The sequence below is a fragment of the Bos indicus x Bos taurus genome, chromosome 6 (assembly GCF_003369695.1).
Source record: "Bos indicus x Bos taurus breed Angus x Brahman F1 hybrid chromosome 6, Bos_hybrid_MaternalHap_v2.0, whole genome shotgun sequence".
Lineage (NCBI taxonomy): Eukaryota > Metazoa > Chordata > Mammalia > Artiodactyla > Bovidae > Bos > Bos indicus x Bos taurus.
In genome coordinates this window covers 85,676,249-85,696,337 of record NC_040081.1, presented here as the reverse complement: position 1 = coordinate 85,696,337, position 20,089 = coordinate 85,676,249, and the positions used below count along the sequence as shown (strand labels likewise).

Genomic DNA, 20,089 nt, shown 5'->3' with positions numbered 1-20,089 from the left:
CACTAAAATATTACATAGTAATACTAAATGTATTTTCTAGAAGAACCCCATTAATTTTAATACACTGATTTAATTTTAATTATGGGGGAAAATATTTACTTAAAGGCTATTTCACAATAAGTCTGTTTCACTGTCCCTCTACACAAGTATTTCTAAGCTCATCAAATTCTTCTATTTGTTCTCTGACAAAGTTCAAATAGGAAAAACTGCAAGGGAAATAATTTAATATTTACGTCCCTGTACTCAAGAGCACTTCATAGCAATCCAAGGGACTGGTGGGAGCTGGAACAATCACAATGGAAAATCGTGCCCCATTATACTCTCTACCTTCCCCAAAAGGGGCACAACCAAAAAACCCCAAATAATACAGAACCAGAGTGAAGAGGGGGCTTCCCTGGTGGCTCAGTTGTAAAGAATCTCCTGCCAAGGAGATGAGGGTTCAATCCCAGGGTTGGCAAGATCCCCTGGAGAAGGAAATGGCAACCCACTCTAGTATTCTTGCCTGGGAAATCCCATGGACAGAGGAGCCTGGAGGGCTACAATCCAAGGGGTCACAAAAGAGTCAGATACTACTGAGCGACTAAACAAATAAAGAGCAGAGAATACTGTGGGTTCCCTCAAATGACAGCCATGCTCTCTTCCCAGTCAGGTCTCACAGGTGCCCAGGCCTGGGAATCCAAAAACTTGAATTCCTGAGCTCCATCACTGAGTACTAGTTACGTAATCTGGTATAGCATTTACCTCTGGAAAATGATACACAACGTCTGTGATTACCTTAAGACACAGGACGTTCTGGCACTGGAAGCTGATGAGCCACAGAAGAGTTATTAATGATGTGAACTACAAAGAAAGGCACACATTAAAAGCTCCATCCAAAAAAGGTCCAGAAGAAGCTCACCAACATAGAGCAAAGACAGTAGAAGCGCACCGTGATTAATGACCGTGCACTAAAGCAGATGCCAGTGACAGGAGTAACAAGGAGCTGGGAAGAAACTGAAAGTAGACCTGAAGAAAGCTAATTTTAGGGAGAGCAGCTTAGAGGCAGCACGGAGCTGTTCTAGTGCTTCATTTGTGGATTGGGGTGCAAAGAGAACCCTGCTGATATTTCTTCCCGATTCAGGATTCTATAAAATCCCAGAGGCAAGTGGGTAAAACTTACCGTACAAGGGAGACAAGCCAGGCTATTTCCAGATCAGAGTAACAAGGAATGAACCTTGTCCAGAAAACTTTGCCTGGCAGGCTTCTGAGATGGCAATAGAATCTATAATCTATTCACTGTGAGAATTTCACAAAGACTGCCCTGTACACGCGTAATCACAACTCAGAGAACCTGACCATGTAAACTTGAGGCTAACCGGTTGGTAGCAACAAATGTTCCAGTACTCTCACTGAGAGCAGATTACAAAAGGAGGCGTGCCAAAGGAAAGAACAGTAACATGATTCTATAAAATAGACAATCCTACTCACTGCAGCCCTGAAATTAAAAGACACTCCTTGCTCCTTGGAAGAAGAGCTATGACCAACCTAGACAGCGTATTAAAAAGCAGAGACATTACTTTGCCAACAAAGGTCTGTCTAGTTAAAGCTATGGTTTTTCCAGTAGTCATGTATGGATGTGAGAGCTGGGACTACAAAGAAAGCTGAGCACTGAAGAATTGATGCTTTTGAACTGTAGCATTGGAGAAGACTCTTTAGAGTCCCTTGGACTGCAAGGAGATCAAGCCAGTCAATTCTAAAGGAAGTCCTGAATATTCTTTGGAGGGACTGATGCTGAAGCTGAAACTCTAATACTTTGGCCACCTGATGCGAAGAACTGGCTCATTGGAAAAGACCCTGATGCTGGGAAAAATTGAAGGGGGGAGAAAAAGGGGATGACAGAGGATGAGATGGTTGGATGGCATCATCGACTCAATGGAAATGAGTTTGACTAAGTTCTGGGAGTTGGTGATGGATAGGGAAGCCTGGCACCCCACTCCAGTATTCTTGCCTGGAAAATCCCATGGATGGAGGAGCCTGGTAGGCTGCAGTCCATGGGGTCACTAAGAATGGACACGACTGAGCAGCTTCACTTTCACTTTTCACTTTTCACTTTTGTGCATTGGAAAAGGAAATGGCAACCCACTCCAGTGTTCTTGCCTGGAGAATCCCAGGGTCGGGGGAGCCTGGTGGGCTGCCGTCCATGGAGTCGCACAGAGTTAGACACAACTGAAGCCACTTAGCAGCAGCAGCAGCAGGGAAGCCTGGCATGCTGCAGTCCATGGGGTCACAAACAGTCGGACACGACTGAGCAACTGAACTGAACTGACCCACTCAGGTTTTATTTTCTGAGCATAGGATAGGCGTAAATTAAATGCTGTACTGAATGCACCCAAGTCTAGACACTGTGGGCCACACGTGCACTGTATGCAGCGTATAGTTAGCTTTGAAAACAAAGTATGCCAAAAAGTAATGTTTTTTGGCCTGTTACCTGGAAAAACTCAAAATGTCTAACTAGAAATATTAAAAAATTATACTGGACATTGGATCTAAAGCAGTAGTCCTGCTTTTAGAGCTATGGTTCCTGTTCGTGGATGTGGGAAAGTCTGTCACGGAAGATACTTAACTCTGAGGTAGACAGATGGATGAGTACATCCATACATTAGAGCTTTCATAAAGCTTTTTTCTTTAAAGAGAAAACAACACAGTATCCTGATTATAGTAATATATCCTCTTATAGGATATTAGGGGGCAACAGGATGAGATGGTTGGATAGCATCATTGACTCAATGGACATGAGTTTGAGCAAGCTCTGGGAGATAGCGAAGGACAGGGAAGCCTGACGTGCGGCAGTCCATGGGGTCACAATGAGTCAGACACAACTAAGCGACTGCACAATAACAAGAATATTTGGAAGACATAAAGAAGTATGAAGAATATAAAAATCCTCTGTTGTTCCACTCTCCAGAGAAGACCACTTTTTATATTTTTGGTACATTTCCTTTCACTTGGGTGTACATGTATCTATATTTAAATCAATTTGTGATCACACTGTACATGTGGCTTGGGAGACAGCTTTTAAAACCTTACTATACTTTAAACAATACCCTAGACCACTAAATATTCTTCCACAACATCATTATCAATGTTTGTGGTACTGATGCTCTACAATTTATTCAATAATTTTCCTGTTAGGTTATTTAAGTTATACTTAAAGTTTTGCTACTATAAATCATAATACTGTGATGATTATACATAGTTGTATATTTTGCCCATATCTGATTATTTCATTGCAATAAATGTCTGGTATAACCATTGGAACTTAATTTTTGAGGCACCTGATTCACACTGATAAAGTGATTTTCAAAAAAGCTGTGCCAATAAATATTCTACCTGAATTTTCCTATATTTTCATCAGCACTGAATAGTATTCACAGATATGTTCAACAAAAAATTATTTGTTATACTAAACTTCTATTTTCAAAATAAAATACAATGAGTGTGAATTATGAGCTAAGTGTTTTCAAAAAAAATTTTAAATATCCAGAAACCATAGTTGTGTGTAATGGAAGGTAAGGTACTACAACAGTCTTCTCTTTTAAAAGTGATCATTTTCTGGGGATTATGGGGCATTTCTGTGTGTGTGCTCAGATGCTCAGTCATGTCTGACTCTTGGCAACCCCATGGATTGTAGCCTGCCAGGCTCCTCTGTCCCTGGGATTCTCTGAAAATTTTAGAGTGCGTTGCCATTTCCTCCTCCAGGGGATCCTCCCCATCCAAGGATGGAACCCGAGTCTGTTGGGTCTCCTGCATTGGCAGGTGGATTCTACCACTAGTACCATATGGGCATTGAGTTCACCTAAAGTGTATTAGACAGCTACCATAAATAGTATATACAGTAATATGAGGCCTTCTTAAGGGTACAAAAGAAAAGTTTTGCCCTAAAGAACTTTCTGTATAATTTTATAAAAGTATGAATCACATAGGCTAAAATAAATCATCAGAGAATGATTTCAAGTGTATTCAATCAAGTGATGGAGACAGAACCCAACGATTCAGGAGATGAAGGATACTGGACTTGTTAAAGAAGGTTCATGGATGAAGGGAGTCAGAGGTCCTTTCTGGTTTCTAATTTAATGTCAGTGAGAAGAATTTAAAGCAGAAATAGTATTAACAACAAGAATAACCATTTTTTCAGTGAAGTACAGAATCACAGCCTGGTTGAAATACGCAAGTATTGAAAAGGAGTTTGAAAAAACCTTTTGATAAGTAAAATTATCCAAAAGAAGGGCATGGGAATAGTTGGCTAAAGAATAAGAATTCAACATAGTTATTGTTTCTGACAATCCATAATCACGAACATTACTGCTACCATAAATAGCTTTCCATGTCACCTTGCACCTTCATTTGAGAAACATTTAAAATTTGGCACATAAAGGAGCCACCTGCCCACCAGGTCAGTCTCAGCAGTGCATTATTTTTATTGTTTGACAGCATCTGTACAATCATATAAATATTTTCACAGACTTTATAAAAATGGAAAGAGGAAAAAAAAAAACAAACAAGGGGATAAAATGCTAAGGTATCCAATTTAACTGATGGCAATTGCCAAGTATGCCCCAAATGGCATGCTTCTGGCCACATTCGGGTGCTCCCTGGACATAAGCTGGCCAATGCCATGTTCCACTGTGTATAAAAGGGATAGAAATATGTCACCAGAGACTGGGAAGAAGACGTCCCTTACTATGTGTGGGTCTATTGCTGAACTTACACTCACTGAATTCTGGTATAGGAAAGTTGCATGTAGGTTGGATCCAGGCTGCCTGAATGACTCCTAGTTCCACCACTTACTACATCTCTGTCAATCTGTAAAATGGGGATGAGAGTACCTAGGCTCAGTGGGTTTTTGTACATATTAAATGAGGTAATACATATATATATTACTTAGAGAAAACAGTTCCTGGCACAAAGTAGCTGCTCAATAAAAGACAGCATCTCTTCCTACACCACTGTCGCCATCACTTTTTCAAGAATATTCTACATTCAATATAAAGACTGTCTGAAACAGACTCTTGTACAAGAATGAAAAGTTTATTTTCATGAAGACTTACTTGGCAATTCTATAAAGAATGAATCAGTATAATAGGAAGAGAAATGGCTTGGAGAAAAGCTGAAAATAAGTGTGGGAATCTGAATGTGACACAGTTAGATCCTGGTAGTTGTGGAAATGAAAAGGGAAGACAAAAGTCTTTGTGGTGGAAAAGAGCACCTGTCTCTCTTTTATGCCCTAACACATATGGTACTATTTGTTTAATCATAATAGAAAACTATGATAGCTGGATGCCTTAAATCCAGTTTATATAATTTCATATACACACACACACAAATGCAGAAAAGATAATTTATATATAGCCAAGTGATGCTTTGGATATCATTAACATATGTTTACTTATGAAAATAACTGAAGCCTTGATTTTTCATCAACTTCAGTTACAGCGGTTTCATTTAAGAATCTTTGAGCTTCACATGGTTTATAATTTTCTTAGTAGAAAATACATGTTCATCATAAAAAACATAAGGGAAGGTTCACACATAAATATGTGAAAATAGAAAGCCTTCTCACAAACTTGCATGTTACTGGTATTCAATATTAGGAGTAATGATTATTTTATTTTTCTGTTAATTGGGAGAAATTCTTATTTAAGTCTTATTCAAGAGGGCTATTAAAATTCACATATTATATGATGATTTAATATATACTTATTTTATTAAAGTATGGAAATAAACACACACACTAATGACCTTATTCACTATTAAAACACTTCAGATTTTACTGTTAAAAAATAACATTATACACAATCAGAAAAGAAGAAATATACTATTTCTTCACTAACCCTAACATTTTGTCCCTGGTAGAGCATGTAGTTTTATTAGTATTTTTTCTCAAAGAAGTGAAAACTTACTGGAAAGAAAATTTGGAGAGACTGAAAATCTTTCAGCTCTGGTATCCGGATCTCAGCAAATGCTGTCTCCTACCCATTCCCCACCCCTAATGTCCCTTGCCTCCAGTTTATAACCAGATTAACTCTTGCACATCCTTTAGGTCTTAGTTCAAACATTACTTACTTCAACTGGAAAATTTCCCTGGACCTTCCTAATAAAACATGTTTGGCTCTATACCATAGCACTCATGCATGGATGCTCAGGCATGTCCGACTCTTTGTGACCCTATGGACTGTAGCTCTTCTGTCTCCTCTGCCCAGGGAATTTTCCTGGCAAGAATACTGGAGTGGGTTGCCATTTCCTCATCCAGGGGATCTTCCCAGCCCAGGAATTAAATCCGCATTTCCTGTGTTGGCAGGCAGATTTTTTAGCGCTGAGCCACCTGGGAAGCCATTTTGTCAATACTTGTTGAACTACCCCACCTCTTGCTTGTCAATAAGCTCAGAAAATACAGAGGAGCAGGCTTGGGCACTGTGCTATACATCAGGACCTAGCATAGCGTGGAGCATAAATTATATGTGGGACACTTAAGTGTGTGCTGAATGAAGGGCCGAGGGTCTGATCTTATGATTAAAATTATGCATGTTTTTCTAAACATTTATTTTCTTTGGGGGTTCTAATGGTTCCTAAGGTTTTTTCTTCCCCAGGAAAAATAAAGTACACATAAAAAATTTTATATATCAGTTTTTGGATCATCTTCCCAGGTTTAGAAGCCCGGCACTAGACTGTAGTAAGTTGATGCTATGAAGTTTCTTGGTCAACAGCCATTTGGCTTCCCCTGCCAAAATGCCCACTGGGTCATGCACTTTTTTCATTAAAACATATGCAGTTCCCAGGCAGAATGGGGTTTTACTCTTGTGCAATGATATTAATGAGTAAAAATACATTAGGAAATGTCAATGGAGTTATCTCAGAACCAGACACTTACAGCAGTCACCAAAAAGCAAACACTTTCTATTTCATCTTCCGGGGATTATTTTCCTTGCTTATTATATCAGCAGATTATTCCCTACTATATGGGAAAACCTGATATGAAATCTACACCCATACTGTCCCTTGGGAAGTATGGTCACTATGGATTAGAAGTCCATGTCCAGTTCCTATGAAACATGATTGTCCTTTAGCAACCAAGTAGTTCACACTTGTTTTACAGCAGCCTCTGACATTGTTGTTTCATCTTTTTTCCTTGACTGTGAATTCACTCAGGGCAAAGGCCATTATTTCTTAGTCTCTAGAACTGGATTTTGCATCAAGGGATGCTCAATAAATATTTCTGATCAACTGACAGACCAAACACACATAGTACAGTAGTACAGGATCCTTACATGTAGTACAATACCGTTACTGCAATCACAGATGTTACATACAAGCTAGCTCCTTATATATTACTGTGTAAGTGCCAGATACTCTAAATGCACACTAAAGCAAAATGTGACTACCAGGGGAAAACTGGACACTTATGCAGTAACAGCGTGTCTGAAGTCAGTCATCACACACAGTTTTCTATAACCAAAGTTCTCTGTAACTTGAAAATCAAAGGCTTGACCAGAGGTTCTCTTCTTAATGTGTCTGCTGCTGTATCATTTCTTTGTAGTCTGCCTCTTACTATCTGTATTTGAAAAAGGTATTTTCTAAGTCAAAAAATAATTCAAATCTTAAGAGTTACCTTTGTAACCAAATGGCCTATTTTACTGTACTAAACTGATCTATTCACTTCTCAATGTCGGATTCCTCTTCTTTAAAAGAAAGTTAATGGGAAAACAAGTATTTCTTAATAACCGACTTTTGTTTTTAACCAATTATTTTCCTGTTTGCAAAGGCCCAAGAAAGGACAATGCTGAAATGTGAATTTAAGCTACTAACCACCTTTAGTCTGTCCAGCAAACAAGCTTAGACTTGTTTAAGCTTGTGGTAGTTTTAAGCTTGGAATAGTCTGGCTTAGACTATTCCAAAAGGTTAAATACAAAAACAGAAACAAAACTAGAAATACATACTAAAAAGGCAAGAGATTTAACAATGGGGCTTACAACTGTTGAAGCTCAAACCGTTGTTTCATGAATAACTATTACACAAATAACTAACATTTATAGGGTACAGAGGATGAGATGGCTGGATGGCATCACCAACTCGATGGATGTGAGTCTGAGTAAACTCCGGGAGTTGGTGATGGACAGGAAGGCCTGGCATGCTGCAATTCATGGGGTCGCAAAGAGTCGGACATGACTGAGCGACTGAATTGAACTGAACTTACATTAAATATCTTGCTTAATGCTCCTAACTTACTATCGTGACTACCATTCCTAACAACTTACTATAGTCCAGCCCAGAATCTCACTGTGTGCTGCTTGAAATGTCCCTTCCACTCCCCACCCACAACAGTATCTGCCTGTGATCCTCTTGTTATCACACAAGGTGGAGCCTAGTCCAAGTGTCACTTCCTGGATGAAGCCTTTCCTGAACCTTCTTGCAATCAAATATTTGGACATTTGTTCCAGGTTTTTACAAAAGTGTACTAAAAGAAATGAGAGATAGCTGATCTCCTTGACCACCAATAAGTACTAAACTAACGAAGTGAGTTTTTATTCCCATGTATTTAAGAATTAAGGTGGGCTGAAACTCTGGGTCTGGTCTACACTGTGGCCAGCAGAGTGAAGACAAGAGCTGTTTTCAGAAAACACAAGTTGGAAACCTCAAAGCTTCTACCAATGAGGCCACAATGAGATTATCGTCTTAAGAAGATACATGACGTTTTTGCCCGTTTTCTCTCATGGGAGTCGGGAGCCCCAACGCAGAATTTGTACAGTCAGATGTCCTTCCTTGTGTCTACGAATCAACTGGGAAGTGTTCTGTGAACACTCGCTGTGTCTGGGCACCGAGTGCTCCATTTTTTGTCAACACAGTAGGGTTCCTGTTATCACTGGTCCAGCAATCACCACTTAAACGTTAATAGCTAAATTAAACTTAACAACTGTCTCTAGCATTAATATTAAGGCAGACATTTCTTGGGTTGAAGTCACTGTTTAGACATCCAGAGTTAGCCAGTAGAATAAAATCCCTGTCTTTTATTTACCTGGCTTCCTAGATCACTAAACCTATGGATGTTTTCTTGGGCCTGGACTTTCTTTTATTACTTCTAGGACTAATAATTTGAAATTGTTGCTTCATTTACCCAGCTGAAGGCAGAATTCCAAAAGTCATTGCCAGCCTTTCTCTATTTTCCTCCACCTCTTCTCCAGCTGATTCTAAGGTGTTGGAAACTTTCTATTTGTCTGTTTCCCCTAACCCAAGGATGTGTCACTTGAGCTTAGGTTGCAGCCCTCATATGTTTCCATCACAGATTTCTCCATAGAGAATTCAAACAGCACCACTACAAATGCTTACGTGAACCAAGCAGCTCACTTTTGCTTACTCACAGGTATCTTGCTCAAAAAACAAATAGGTATGCAAACGATTGTTGCTGTTGTTCAGCCGCTAAGTAGAGTCCGACTCTTCCTGATCCCCACAAGACTGTACCCCACCAGGCGCCTCTGTCTACGGGGTTTCCCAGGCAAGGATACAGGAGTGGGTTGCCATTTCCTTCTCCAGGGGATCTTCCCGACCCAAAAAATGAACCTGTGTCTCTTGCATTGGCAGGCGGATTCTTTACCACTGAGCCACCTGGGAAGCCCATTCAAATGATAAAATTTGTTCAAAATTAGAGACAATGACACACTACATTTTATAATTAAGGGAATATATGATACTGTGTGACTTTCAAAATAAGTATTTTAAAAACCAAATATGCAGACTGAGGCATCCGCTGAAAAGACTTCTTGGTAGCATTCTCAAAATGTACTTTTATTCCCTAAAGATTTTTAAAGCTCGAGAGGCTGTTCTAAACAGTACTGGCATTGTATGTGCCTCCAGCTGATGTCTCCTGACCGCCATGCAGCACATTCTGAAACTCAGAGCCAAAGGAAGCTGTCCAACAGACAAACCAATTGTTAAAGGGTGCAAAGGGCCTTAGAAACTACTTAAACATTGCCCTTAAAGACACACCCAAATGACTGCTTTGTGCTTTGATGTTAACCCTCTCTAAAAGCGGCTAACTGGGAAAATAAAATCCTTTTCAGAAACAAAGAGTGAAATCTGAGTCATGATAAGATTGCAATGCTTGGTCAAGGGCAAGGAATCACTTTTTCTAACCCAACTGCTAGGTGCGATTCACCTTGTGCCCTCTGTCCTGCAGTATGCCTAAATACTGGGCAGATTTTATGTAAAATTTATTCTCATATGTGAGCATTTCTTTCTTCATTATTTTAAGGGTAGAGAACAAACACTAGTTAAGAGGCCAGTACACAAAGGTACAAAACAATGTGATTCAGATTAATTTTCTTCCTTATGGTATTAAGTTCACAAAATTTAGGGCTAGAAGATAAAAGCCTCTCAGAATTTAGAAAAGGTTCTGGGAGAAAGTCACAAGTCAAGAGACTACAAAGGTCTCAAAGGGACTGACAGTGGAGATTTCACATGGGTCAACAGTTACCACAAACAACTTATAAAAAGCAATGCCCAATCGGTTCCATAGGTAGGAATTACCTTATCAATCATGCTTAACCTTTTAAGGTACTATGCTTTTTTGAGACCATATTCATTAAATAAGCACTGAACATAAAACTGCTTTCTCATCTAACCTTACAACCTATATTATCTTAAAGAAAGAATGTTTGACCATGTATTTTCTAGATACCACAGCCTGTTTAACATTATATCCTGATGATAGGATACCCTTCGTGAGTGCTTCAACTATATCACGTACGCTCCTATAATTAATTAGTCATGCAATTTTACCTTACTCTATTAAAAACAACTATAATTTCTATAATATGTTAGCATCTAATCAGAATTAACAGCTTTTCCATTGGTTGATTAGGGTCAGATGTGATAAGTGATCTCAAATGTTCTTTACAGCCTTCAAGACAAAGAACTCTAAGCAAGCACCAGCATCTTTTGAAAGGATACCTCAGAGGGCAGGGAAAAAATCTTTTCCCCCAGTAAAGTAGAGAAGGGGAGCTGGTGGTAGGTTTAAGGATGAAAGGTTTTCAGGGCCATTAGCTAGTTTAGAGTATGGGTTCTTCCTGCCTCTCCCTGACCCTCCCAGCCTGATTAACAATGAGGATGCTGGTGAGATACTGGAGGACGGGTTCTGACCATACCTTCATGGGTAGGCTCTGGGTCAGGTGTAAGTGAGATGTCATCCAGCTCTCGCAGGCAGAGCCATTCTCCATCCATAGACACTCGGAATTTGCAAAGGTAGATGGTCTCCATGGCAGCCTGTGTGATCTTGTCAGTGGTGGGGGTTGGCATGTCGGTTGGAGGCGTCAGAGCAGACATGATGACTCAGCTGGGACCACAACACACACACACACACACACACACACCCCAAACAAAAATAAATAACCCCCAAATCCGAAGCTCTGAAACAAAGCTCTCAAGAAAAGAGGCAGGTAAGGGTTTAAAAAAAAAAAAGACGGAAAAATACCTATGCTTTAAGCACCAAGTGTTCAAGATAAATAATTCTATGCTATGTTTTCTCAGAGGCAGTTCCTACCACATAGCAAAATAAGATGATGCTTATCTTCTTCCAGCTTCTCTCCTATTATCTTCCCTTCCCTACCCCCTTCTTTTTCAGCTGAGGCAGAGGCTTGAAATCCTGCACAGCCGATGCTACCTTAGTTGGCTTTAAAAAAACTGGCCTCTGTATGAGTAAGTGAAAAATCCTCCTTCTTTTTACAGAAAAAAAAAATACAAAAGAAAAAAATGAACAAAAAATAAACCAATATTTTCTGTTTAGCTTAAAAAAAAAAATCCTGAATTGCAGAAATCACTTCCAGGATCTGCTCAGAGGAGCCGGGATGCTGAGTTCTAATAGGATTGGTTGTGCGCAGTAAGCAGGGTGTTGACCAAAATGGCTGACTAATGAACTGAACTGAAAATTCAAGCTCATGTGACCAGCTGCTCTGAACGTAGGGCGAGCAATTCCCAGGATGCTTTATAGATGCTGCTGATGCAGGGAGAGCAATTAGGCTGCCTGCTCTCATCGTGCACAACCCACTTCCAGACTCTGCTAGTCAAACTGTGATCAGACATAACACAATGCACGTATTCTCATCAATTCCCCTTGCTGTAGGATAAAAGGGCTGGGAAACAGGAGGACAATTAATACTGGGTAACGCTGCACAGCAAAAATGGTAAAAGAGGTAGTTGGATTAATTTAACAAGCACATAATTCACTTCTTTTATCCTTATATACTTAGCTATCAAAATTCTTTGCTCTGCTAAAGGTGGTGTTTTAAGAAAAACTAAAGCAAATTTTTGATTTAAATACACTTTCAGGCATTCATAATTTCCTTCTCCAAAATACAAAGACTTAATTTTTCAGATTGGACAAAAGTGCAGGAAAAAATAAAACAACCTAGAAGTTAAATCCTTCCTGATTTATGGCAGTCCCTCCTTCACTTCTGACACTGCTGTATTCACCAAGTTTCTACATTAGCTTGTTTCTAATAAGAGGATAAAACTACGCTACATCTTAAAATTTCTCCCACCCTGGAATATCCTAAGTGCACATTATCATATTCTCTCTATTTTGCATATTTTATTTTTCTATCTTTTGGCCACACCACAAGGCATGTAGGGTCTTATTTCCCTGATCAGGGATTGATCCTGTGCCCCATGCACTGGGAGTGTGGAGTTCTAACCACTGGACCACTAGGGAAGTCCTATCATATTATCTTAAACCAATCAACCAGTTTACCCCTCTACATATCTATATTATCCAATGAGGCCTTTGTGCCTTGCAAGTGAAAACTCAGGTACTTGTTTTCTGAGCTACAAAAATAACAAAGAGATAAGGGATGACAGAGATTTTCTTTGAAAATGCTTTGGATGGTTGCAAACAATTTTTTTTTTCTTTTGCTGAAGGGTCTGGTTTTAAAGAGGAACATAAAACTTCAAGAAATATGTCCCAAGATGATTTATTCTATTTTAGGATTTCTTATGATTATTCTGTTCTAGGATTTCTTATGAGAGGGATATCTAACAACTGAAAGAAAAATTTCTTCTTGAGTATTATTAAAATGTCATAAATGTTACATATATATAAATAACTGAATCACTCTGTTGTATATCTGAAAGTAATACAACATTGCAATTCAACTATATTTCAACAACAACAAAAATTCTTTAAAAAGTAAATGAAAAGGAAAGCTGTATTGGAATAAAGTGTTTACAACAAATACAAAAAAATTTGTAAATGCCTCCACCCAAATTTGAGATTGCGCTCAAAGGAAAAAATACTAAGGACCAGATTCTGTAGGTAAACAGGCATTTTCACATTGTTAGAGGGAAGGCAAACTGGCAAAATGTAAGAATGCATATATGAATATACTTATTTATAATCAGGAAGAAAATCAGTAAGTTATAAGGAAAACAAAATATTCCAGGTAGGTTTATTCTTTTCTGTTTAAATCTCTTCCAACATTACCTCTATATTTGGACCAGACCTATTCCTTCATTCATTCAGTAAATATTCACTAAGAGTACTCCACATGCCAGGCACTCGGCATGGAGCAGTAAGATCAGAACACTTTTTTTTTTAAGATCACTTTTTCAAGGAAGCAAACTGCAGCCATGAAATTAAAAGACCCTTGCTCCTAGGAAAGGAAAGCTATGACAAATCTGTGAGAGTTAAAGTTGCATCCAACTCTGTATAGTCCATGGAATCCTCAGGCCAGAATACTGGAGTGGGTAGCTTTTCCCTTCTCCAGGGGATCCTCCCAGCATAGGGATCGAACCCAGGTCTCCAGCATTGCAGGCGGATACTTTACCAGCTGAGCCACAAGTGACAAACCTAGATAGCTTTTTAAAAAGCAGAGACATCACTTTGCTGACAAAAGTCCAGCTAGTCAAAGCTATGGTTTTTTCCAGGAGTCATGTATATCACATCTGTAGATGTGAGAGTTGAACCATAAAGAAGGCTGAGTACCAACAAATTGCGGTGCTGGAAGACTCTTAAGAGTCCCTTGGATTGTAAGGATATCAAACCAGTCAATTCAAAAAAATCAACCCTGAATATTCATTGCAAGGACTGATGTTGAAGCTGAAGCTCCAATACTTGGGCTACCTGATGAGAAGAGCCAACTCGTTGGGAAAGACCCTGATGCTGGGCAAGATTGAAGGCAAATGGAAAAGCGGGCGGCTGAGGATGAGATGGTTAGATACTATTACTGACTCAATGGACATGAATTTCAGCAGACTCCAGGAGATAGTGGAAGACAGTGGAGCCTGGCATGCTGCAGTCCATGGGGTCTCAAAGAATTGGACACAATTTAGCGACTAAACTTAATTTCCAAATACAGAATATAAGCCTTCATTTAACACATTCACATCTGATTATAGCACAATTTCTTTCTAGCCAGACAAATTTCCATCTTTTTATATTAAAGCTTAAAGGGAGATAGTTTATAGTTTGAACTTTAAGCCATGCAACACTTTAAAACATAGTTAAGGAGTCATTAAAATCTTCAACCCAATCCCATTGCCAAGAGAGGCAATGCCAAAGAATGCTCAAAGTACCACACAATTGCACTCATCTCACATGCTAGTAAAGTGATGCCCAAAATTCTCCAAGCCAGGCTTCAGCAATACATGAACCGTGAAGTTTCAGATGTTCAAACTGGTTTTAGAAAAGGCAGAGGAACCAGAGATCAAATTACCAACATCTGCTGGATCATCGAAAAAGCGAGAGAGTTCCAGAAAAACATCTATTTCTGCTTTATTGACTATGACAAAGCCTTTGACTATGTGGATCATAAGAAACTGTGGAAAATTCTGAAAGAGATGGGAATACCAGGCCACATGACCTGCCTCTTGAGAAATGTGTATGCAGGTCAGGAAGCAAGGGTTAGAACTGGACATGGAACAACAGACTGGTTCCAAATAGGAAAAGGAGTACGTCAAGGCTGTATATTGTCACCCTGTTTATTTAACTTATATGCAGAGTACATCATGAGAAATGCTGGACTGGATGAAGCACAAGCTGGAATTAAGATTGCTGGGAGAAATATCAGTAACCTCAGATATGCAGATGACACCACCTTTATGGCAGAAAGTGAAGAAGAACTAAAGAGCCTCTTGATGAAAGTGAAAGTGGAGACTTAAAAAGTTGGCTTAAAGCTCAACATTCAGAAAACAGATCATGGCATCTGGTCCCATCACTTCATGGCAAATAGATGGGGAAACAGTGGAAACAGTGGCTGACTTTATTTTGGGGGGCTCCAAAATCACTGTAGATGGTGACTGCAGCCACGAAATTAAAAGACGCTTACTCCTTGGAAGGAAAGTTATGACCAACCTAGACAGCATATTCAAAAGCAGAGACATTACTTTGTCAACAAAGGTCCGTCTAGTCAAGGCTATGGTTTTTCCAGTGGTCATGTATGGATGTGAGAGTTGGACTATAAAGAAAGATGAGCGCCAAAGAATTGGTGCTTTTGAACTGTGGTGTTGGAGAAGACTCTTTTGAGTCCGTTGGACTGCAAGGAGATCCAACCAGTCCATCCCAAAGGAGATCAATCCTGGGTGTTCATTGGAAGGATTGATGTTGAAGCTGAAACTCCAATAATTTGGCCACCTAATGTGAAGAGCTGACTCATTTGAAAAGACCCTGATGCTGGGAAAGATTGAGGGCAGGAGGAGAAGGGGACTACAGAGATTGAGATGGATAGATGGCATCAAAATGGACATTAGTTTGGGTAAACTCTGGGAGTTGGTGATGGACAGGGAGGCCTGGCGTGCTGCAGTTCATGGGGTCGCAAAGAGTTGGACACGACTGAGTGACTGAACTGAACTAAAAATCTTCAAAGTTACACTGAATAGTTCCTGGAACCACAATATCCAACAGCCCTGGCTATCTGTACATATGACATCAAGATTCTAGGTCACTGATACATTCTTAAAACATAGAACAGTGATTATATAAATTAATCTGAATGCTCTGGGATTGCCTGTGTTGGGCTTCCCAGGTGGTATCAGCAGGTAAAAAAAAAACCCATCTGCCAATGCAGGAGACCTAAGAGACATGGGTTCAATCCATGGGTGGGGAAGATCCCCTGGAGGAGGAAATGGTAACCCACTCCAGTATTCTTGCCTGGAGAGTCCCATGGACAGAGGAGCCTACAGTCCACAGGGTTGCACAAAGTCAGACATGACTGAGTGACTAAGCACAGTACACCAATATATGAATCCAGCAGGTCACAAACAGTGATGGACAATCTTCCCATCAATCAAACAATAAAGCATTTATTTAACACTGAACAGGAGATTTGGACTCATTACAACATAGCAGCACAAAATGAACATCTATGTCAACAAGCAGAGTACCTTGGTTAACATTCCTTCCAAGGTCCTTCTCTTCAGGTGGAGGGCACAGGGAGCGAAGTCCAAAGCAACTAAAACTTTTGCCCAGGAGAGAAAAATGTGTACACACTGGTTACCGTTGAGTTTCCCATATGTATCAGTTTGAGGAGGTGTTAACATTTATTTCAGAAATAAGAACTGTGGATGGGCAGGAAAACCTGTACTTCTACCAAGTTACACCTGTTTGCAGGTAAACACTCTTGAGTCTTCAACATGACAGTTGCTCAGTGTTCATAAGCAATACATTTACTATGAAAACCAGCACAATTTATAGAGAACTATGCTCAGTCGCTCAGTTGTGTCAAACCCTTTGCGACCCCATGGACTGCAGCCTGCCAGGCCAGGCTCCCCTGTCCATGGGATTCTCCAGGTAAGAATACTGGAGTGGGTTTCCATTTCCTTCTCCAATAAATAAAAGTAATTTAAATTATTGCTTAGTCATGTTTTCACATTTGGGTCTTTATTATGTAAACATATTAGCTTAGAACATAAAGGCAATATTAAGTCATTGGCAAAACATACAAACTTTGAACTTTTTTCTCATAAACATACTACTTATAAGCTGTATTGGACTATTTTCTCACGTGAATGCACTTGTGAATAACAGCATATACTTGTAAAATAGTTGTGAGGGCCTGGGGTACAGTCTGTGGCCGTAAAACAGAATTAACAAGACTATGTAAAGTTTAAATTCAAGATAATGATCTGAATAATACCTATGTTCTAGCTGCTTACACAGCTCGAATTTTCCACATTATGATTGAAAGCAAATGAGATTCACTTTTCAAAGTTAGTAGTTACATTCCTTTAAAGTATATTTACTCAGCTCCTAAGACAAAGACTGATTTGTCATGCTCAGTGTCCTTGTTATACAATGTGGAAAAATTATCACTACTTAAGGAACTATCATTTATTGGATTTCTTTTTTCTGTTACGTGCTTCATACATAAATATTATAGCAAGTCCTCACAAGACTCCTGCAAAGTAGATATTGATATTCCCTCTTTACATTCAAGGAAGCCAAGCAGAGCCACCTAACTGGTCCAAGATCACACAATTAACAAGTGGCAGATCTGCGATTTCCAGCTGCTTCTAGAATGCCCCTAAAGTCCATGTTTTCTTCTATACTTTGCAACTTCAGCACTTCACCCCAAGGATCACAGGGAAAATAAAAGGAAATAAAAGCAAAAACAAAGTAACACAGGCAAGGTACTCTTGAAATTTCCTAAACATCAATTTCAACAAAGTTACGATATGAAGAAGAAAAAAATGTTATCAGCTTTCATAATTTACACCTTAATGCTTCATAAACTATATATTCTATTTTGTCACCCTTATATAGCTAGTTCAGGTTCTTAACAAGTGGGCCTTTTTTCTATTCCTCTTTTTTTTTGGCCTTGGAGTGTGGCTTGTGAGATCTTATTTCAAGGATCAGGAATTGAACCCAGGTCCCAGCAGTGAATGTACCAAGCTCTAACCACTGGAGCACCACGGAATTCCCAAGTGGGCATTTTTTGAGAGGCTTCGAATCCAGTATGGATCTTTCTGCTTGTGCTGGCAAAGGGTCAACCGAATTCTTCCTGACTATCGTGAAGGATGTCGCTTGCTTACTGTACCACCTCTCTGAGAGCTGAAAAAACCACCTTGCCAAGTTTCTGCCACATTCACTTACTCAGGTGAACATGTTAAGAATACCTAATACATTCAGAAGTGTGAGAAGACAAATGAAGGGGGGAACTATTCTCTAAAACGACTCATTTCAGAACATCTTTAAACAAGAAACTTCAATGCGTAATTTTAAGTCTTAAAAAAAAAACACATTAATATCCATGAAACCATTGCTCAGCTGGAGAAATAGACCAGTGTCTGACATTTACACATGCCTTCTTTCTTCTGATAACTTCCCCAATTGCTCAGTTGTTAAAAGAATCCGTCTGCAATGCAGGAGACCCTGGTTCCCGCGGGAGAAAGAACAGGCTACCTACTCCAGTATTCTTGGGCTTCCCTTGTGGCTCAGCTGGTAAAGCATCTGCCTGCAATGACCTGGGTTTGACCCCTGTGCTGGGAAGATCCCCTGGAGAAGGGAAAGGCTATCCATTTCAGTATTCTGGCCTGGACACAAACTGAGCGACTTTCACTTCTCTTTTGAATTTCTGCCTCCCCTTTTGAGGCAACTACTTCTGAATTTTGTGTAAACCATTACCTTATTTTAAAACTATTCTTAAAAATAATGGATGCCTAAACAATATCTTGGGGTTCCCAGGTAGCTCAAATGGTAAAGAAACTTCCTGCAATGTGGGAGACCTGGGTTTGATTCCTGGGTCAGGAAGATCCCCTGCAGAAGGGAATGGCTATCCACTCCAGTATTCTGGCCTGGAGAATTCCATGGACAGAGGAGCCTGGCAGGCTATATAGTCCATGGGGTCACAAAGAGTTGGACATGACTGAGTAATTAACACTTTCTTTCAAGTAGTATTTCAGCTTCAGCTTTTTAACTTCAGCAAAAAGGGCTTCATACTATATATAATCTAAGCCTTTCACTCAATATTGCATTTTCTAAGATTTCTTTGGTGGCTCAGACCATAAGGAATCTGCCTGGAGTGTCAGAGACTGGGGTTTTATCCCTGGGTCAGAAAGATCCCCTGGAGAGGGAATGGCAACCCACTCCAGTATTCTTGCCTGGAGAATTCCATGGACAGAGGAGCCTCACAGGTTACAGTCCATGGGGTTGCAAAGAGTTGGACACGACTGAACGACTAACACACTTTCACTCAAAACTGCATTTTCTAAGATGTATCCATACTGTAGTGTGTCAGATCAGATCAGATCAGTCGCTCAGTCGTGTCCAACTCTTTGCGACCCCATGAATCGCAACACGCCAGGCCTCCCTGTCCATCACCAACTCCCGGAGTTCACTCAGACTCACGTCCATCGAGTCAGTGATGCCATCCAGCCATCTCATCCTCTGTCGTCCCCTTCTCCTCCTGCCCCAAATCCCTCCCAGCATCAGAGTCTTTTCCAGTGAGTCAACTCTTCACATGAGGTGGCCAAAGTACTGGAGTTTCAGCTTTAGCATCATTCCTTCCAAAGAAATCCCAGGGCTGATCTCCTTCAGAATGGACTGGTTGGATCTCCTTGCAGTCCAAGGGACTCTCAAGAGTCTTCTCCAACACCACAGTTCAAAAGCATCAATTCTTCGCTGCTCAGCCTTCTTCACAGTCCAACTCTCACATCCATACATGACCACAGGAAAAACCATAGCCTTGACTAGACGAACCTTTGCTGGCAAAGTAATGTTTCTGCTTTTGAATATGCTATCTAGGTTGGTCATAACGTAAGCGTCTTTTAATTTCACGGCTGCAGTCACCATCTGCAGTGATTCTGGAGCCCAGAAAAATAAAGTCTGACACTGTTTCCACTGTTTCCCCATCTATTTCCCATGAAGTGATGGGACCAGATGCCATGATCTTCGTTTTCTGAATGTTAAAGCCAACTTTTTCACTCTCCACTTTCACTTTCATCAAGAGGCTTTTTAGTTCCTCTTCACTTTCTGCCATAAGGGTGGTGTCATCTGCATATCTGAGGTTATTGACATTTCTCCTGGCAATCCCAATTCCAGCCTGTGCTTCCTCCAGTCCAGTGTTTCTCATGA

General features: G+C 40.0%; 1 protein-coding gene across 15 annotated transcripts in view; it reads right to left on the bottom strand.

Annotated features, from left to right (window-relative positions):
• The window catches only part of RUFY3 (RUN and FYVE domain containing 3), a 93,119-nt gene that overhangs the window by 61,062 nt on the left and 11,968 nt on the right, over positions 1 to 20,089 (bottom strand). For 2 of the 15 annotated variants that reach the window (XM_027544686.1, XM_027544687.1), the window contains exon 1: positions 11,175 to 11,352. The exons of 10 other annotated variants lie outside the window; for them this stretch is intronic. In XM_027544686.1, the coding sequence (XP_027400487.1) occupies positions 11,175 to 11,352 (178 nt within the window). Of the gene's footprint in view, positions 1 to 11,174; positions 12,412 to 20,089 lie in introns of those variants that run through there. 3 more of the 15 variants (XM_027544684.1, XM_027544692.1, XM_027544691.1) reach the window with 3 other exon arrangements.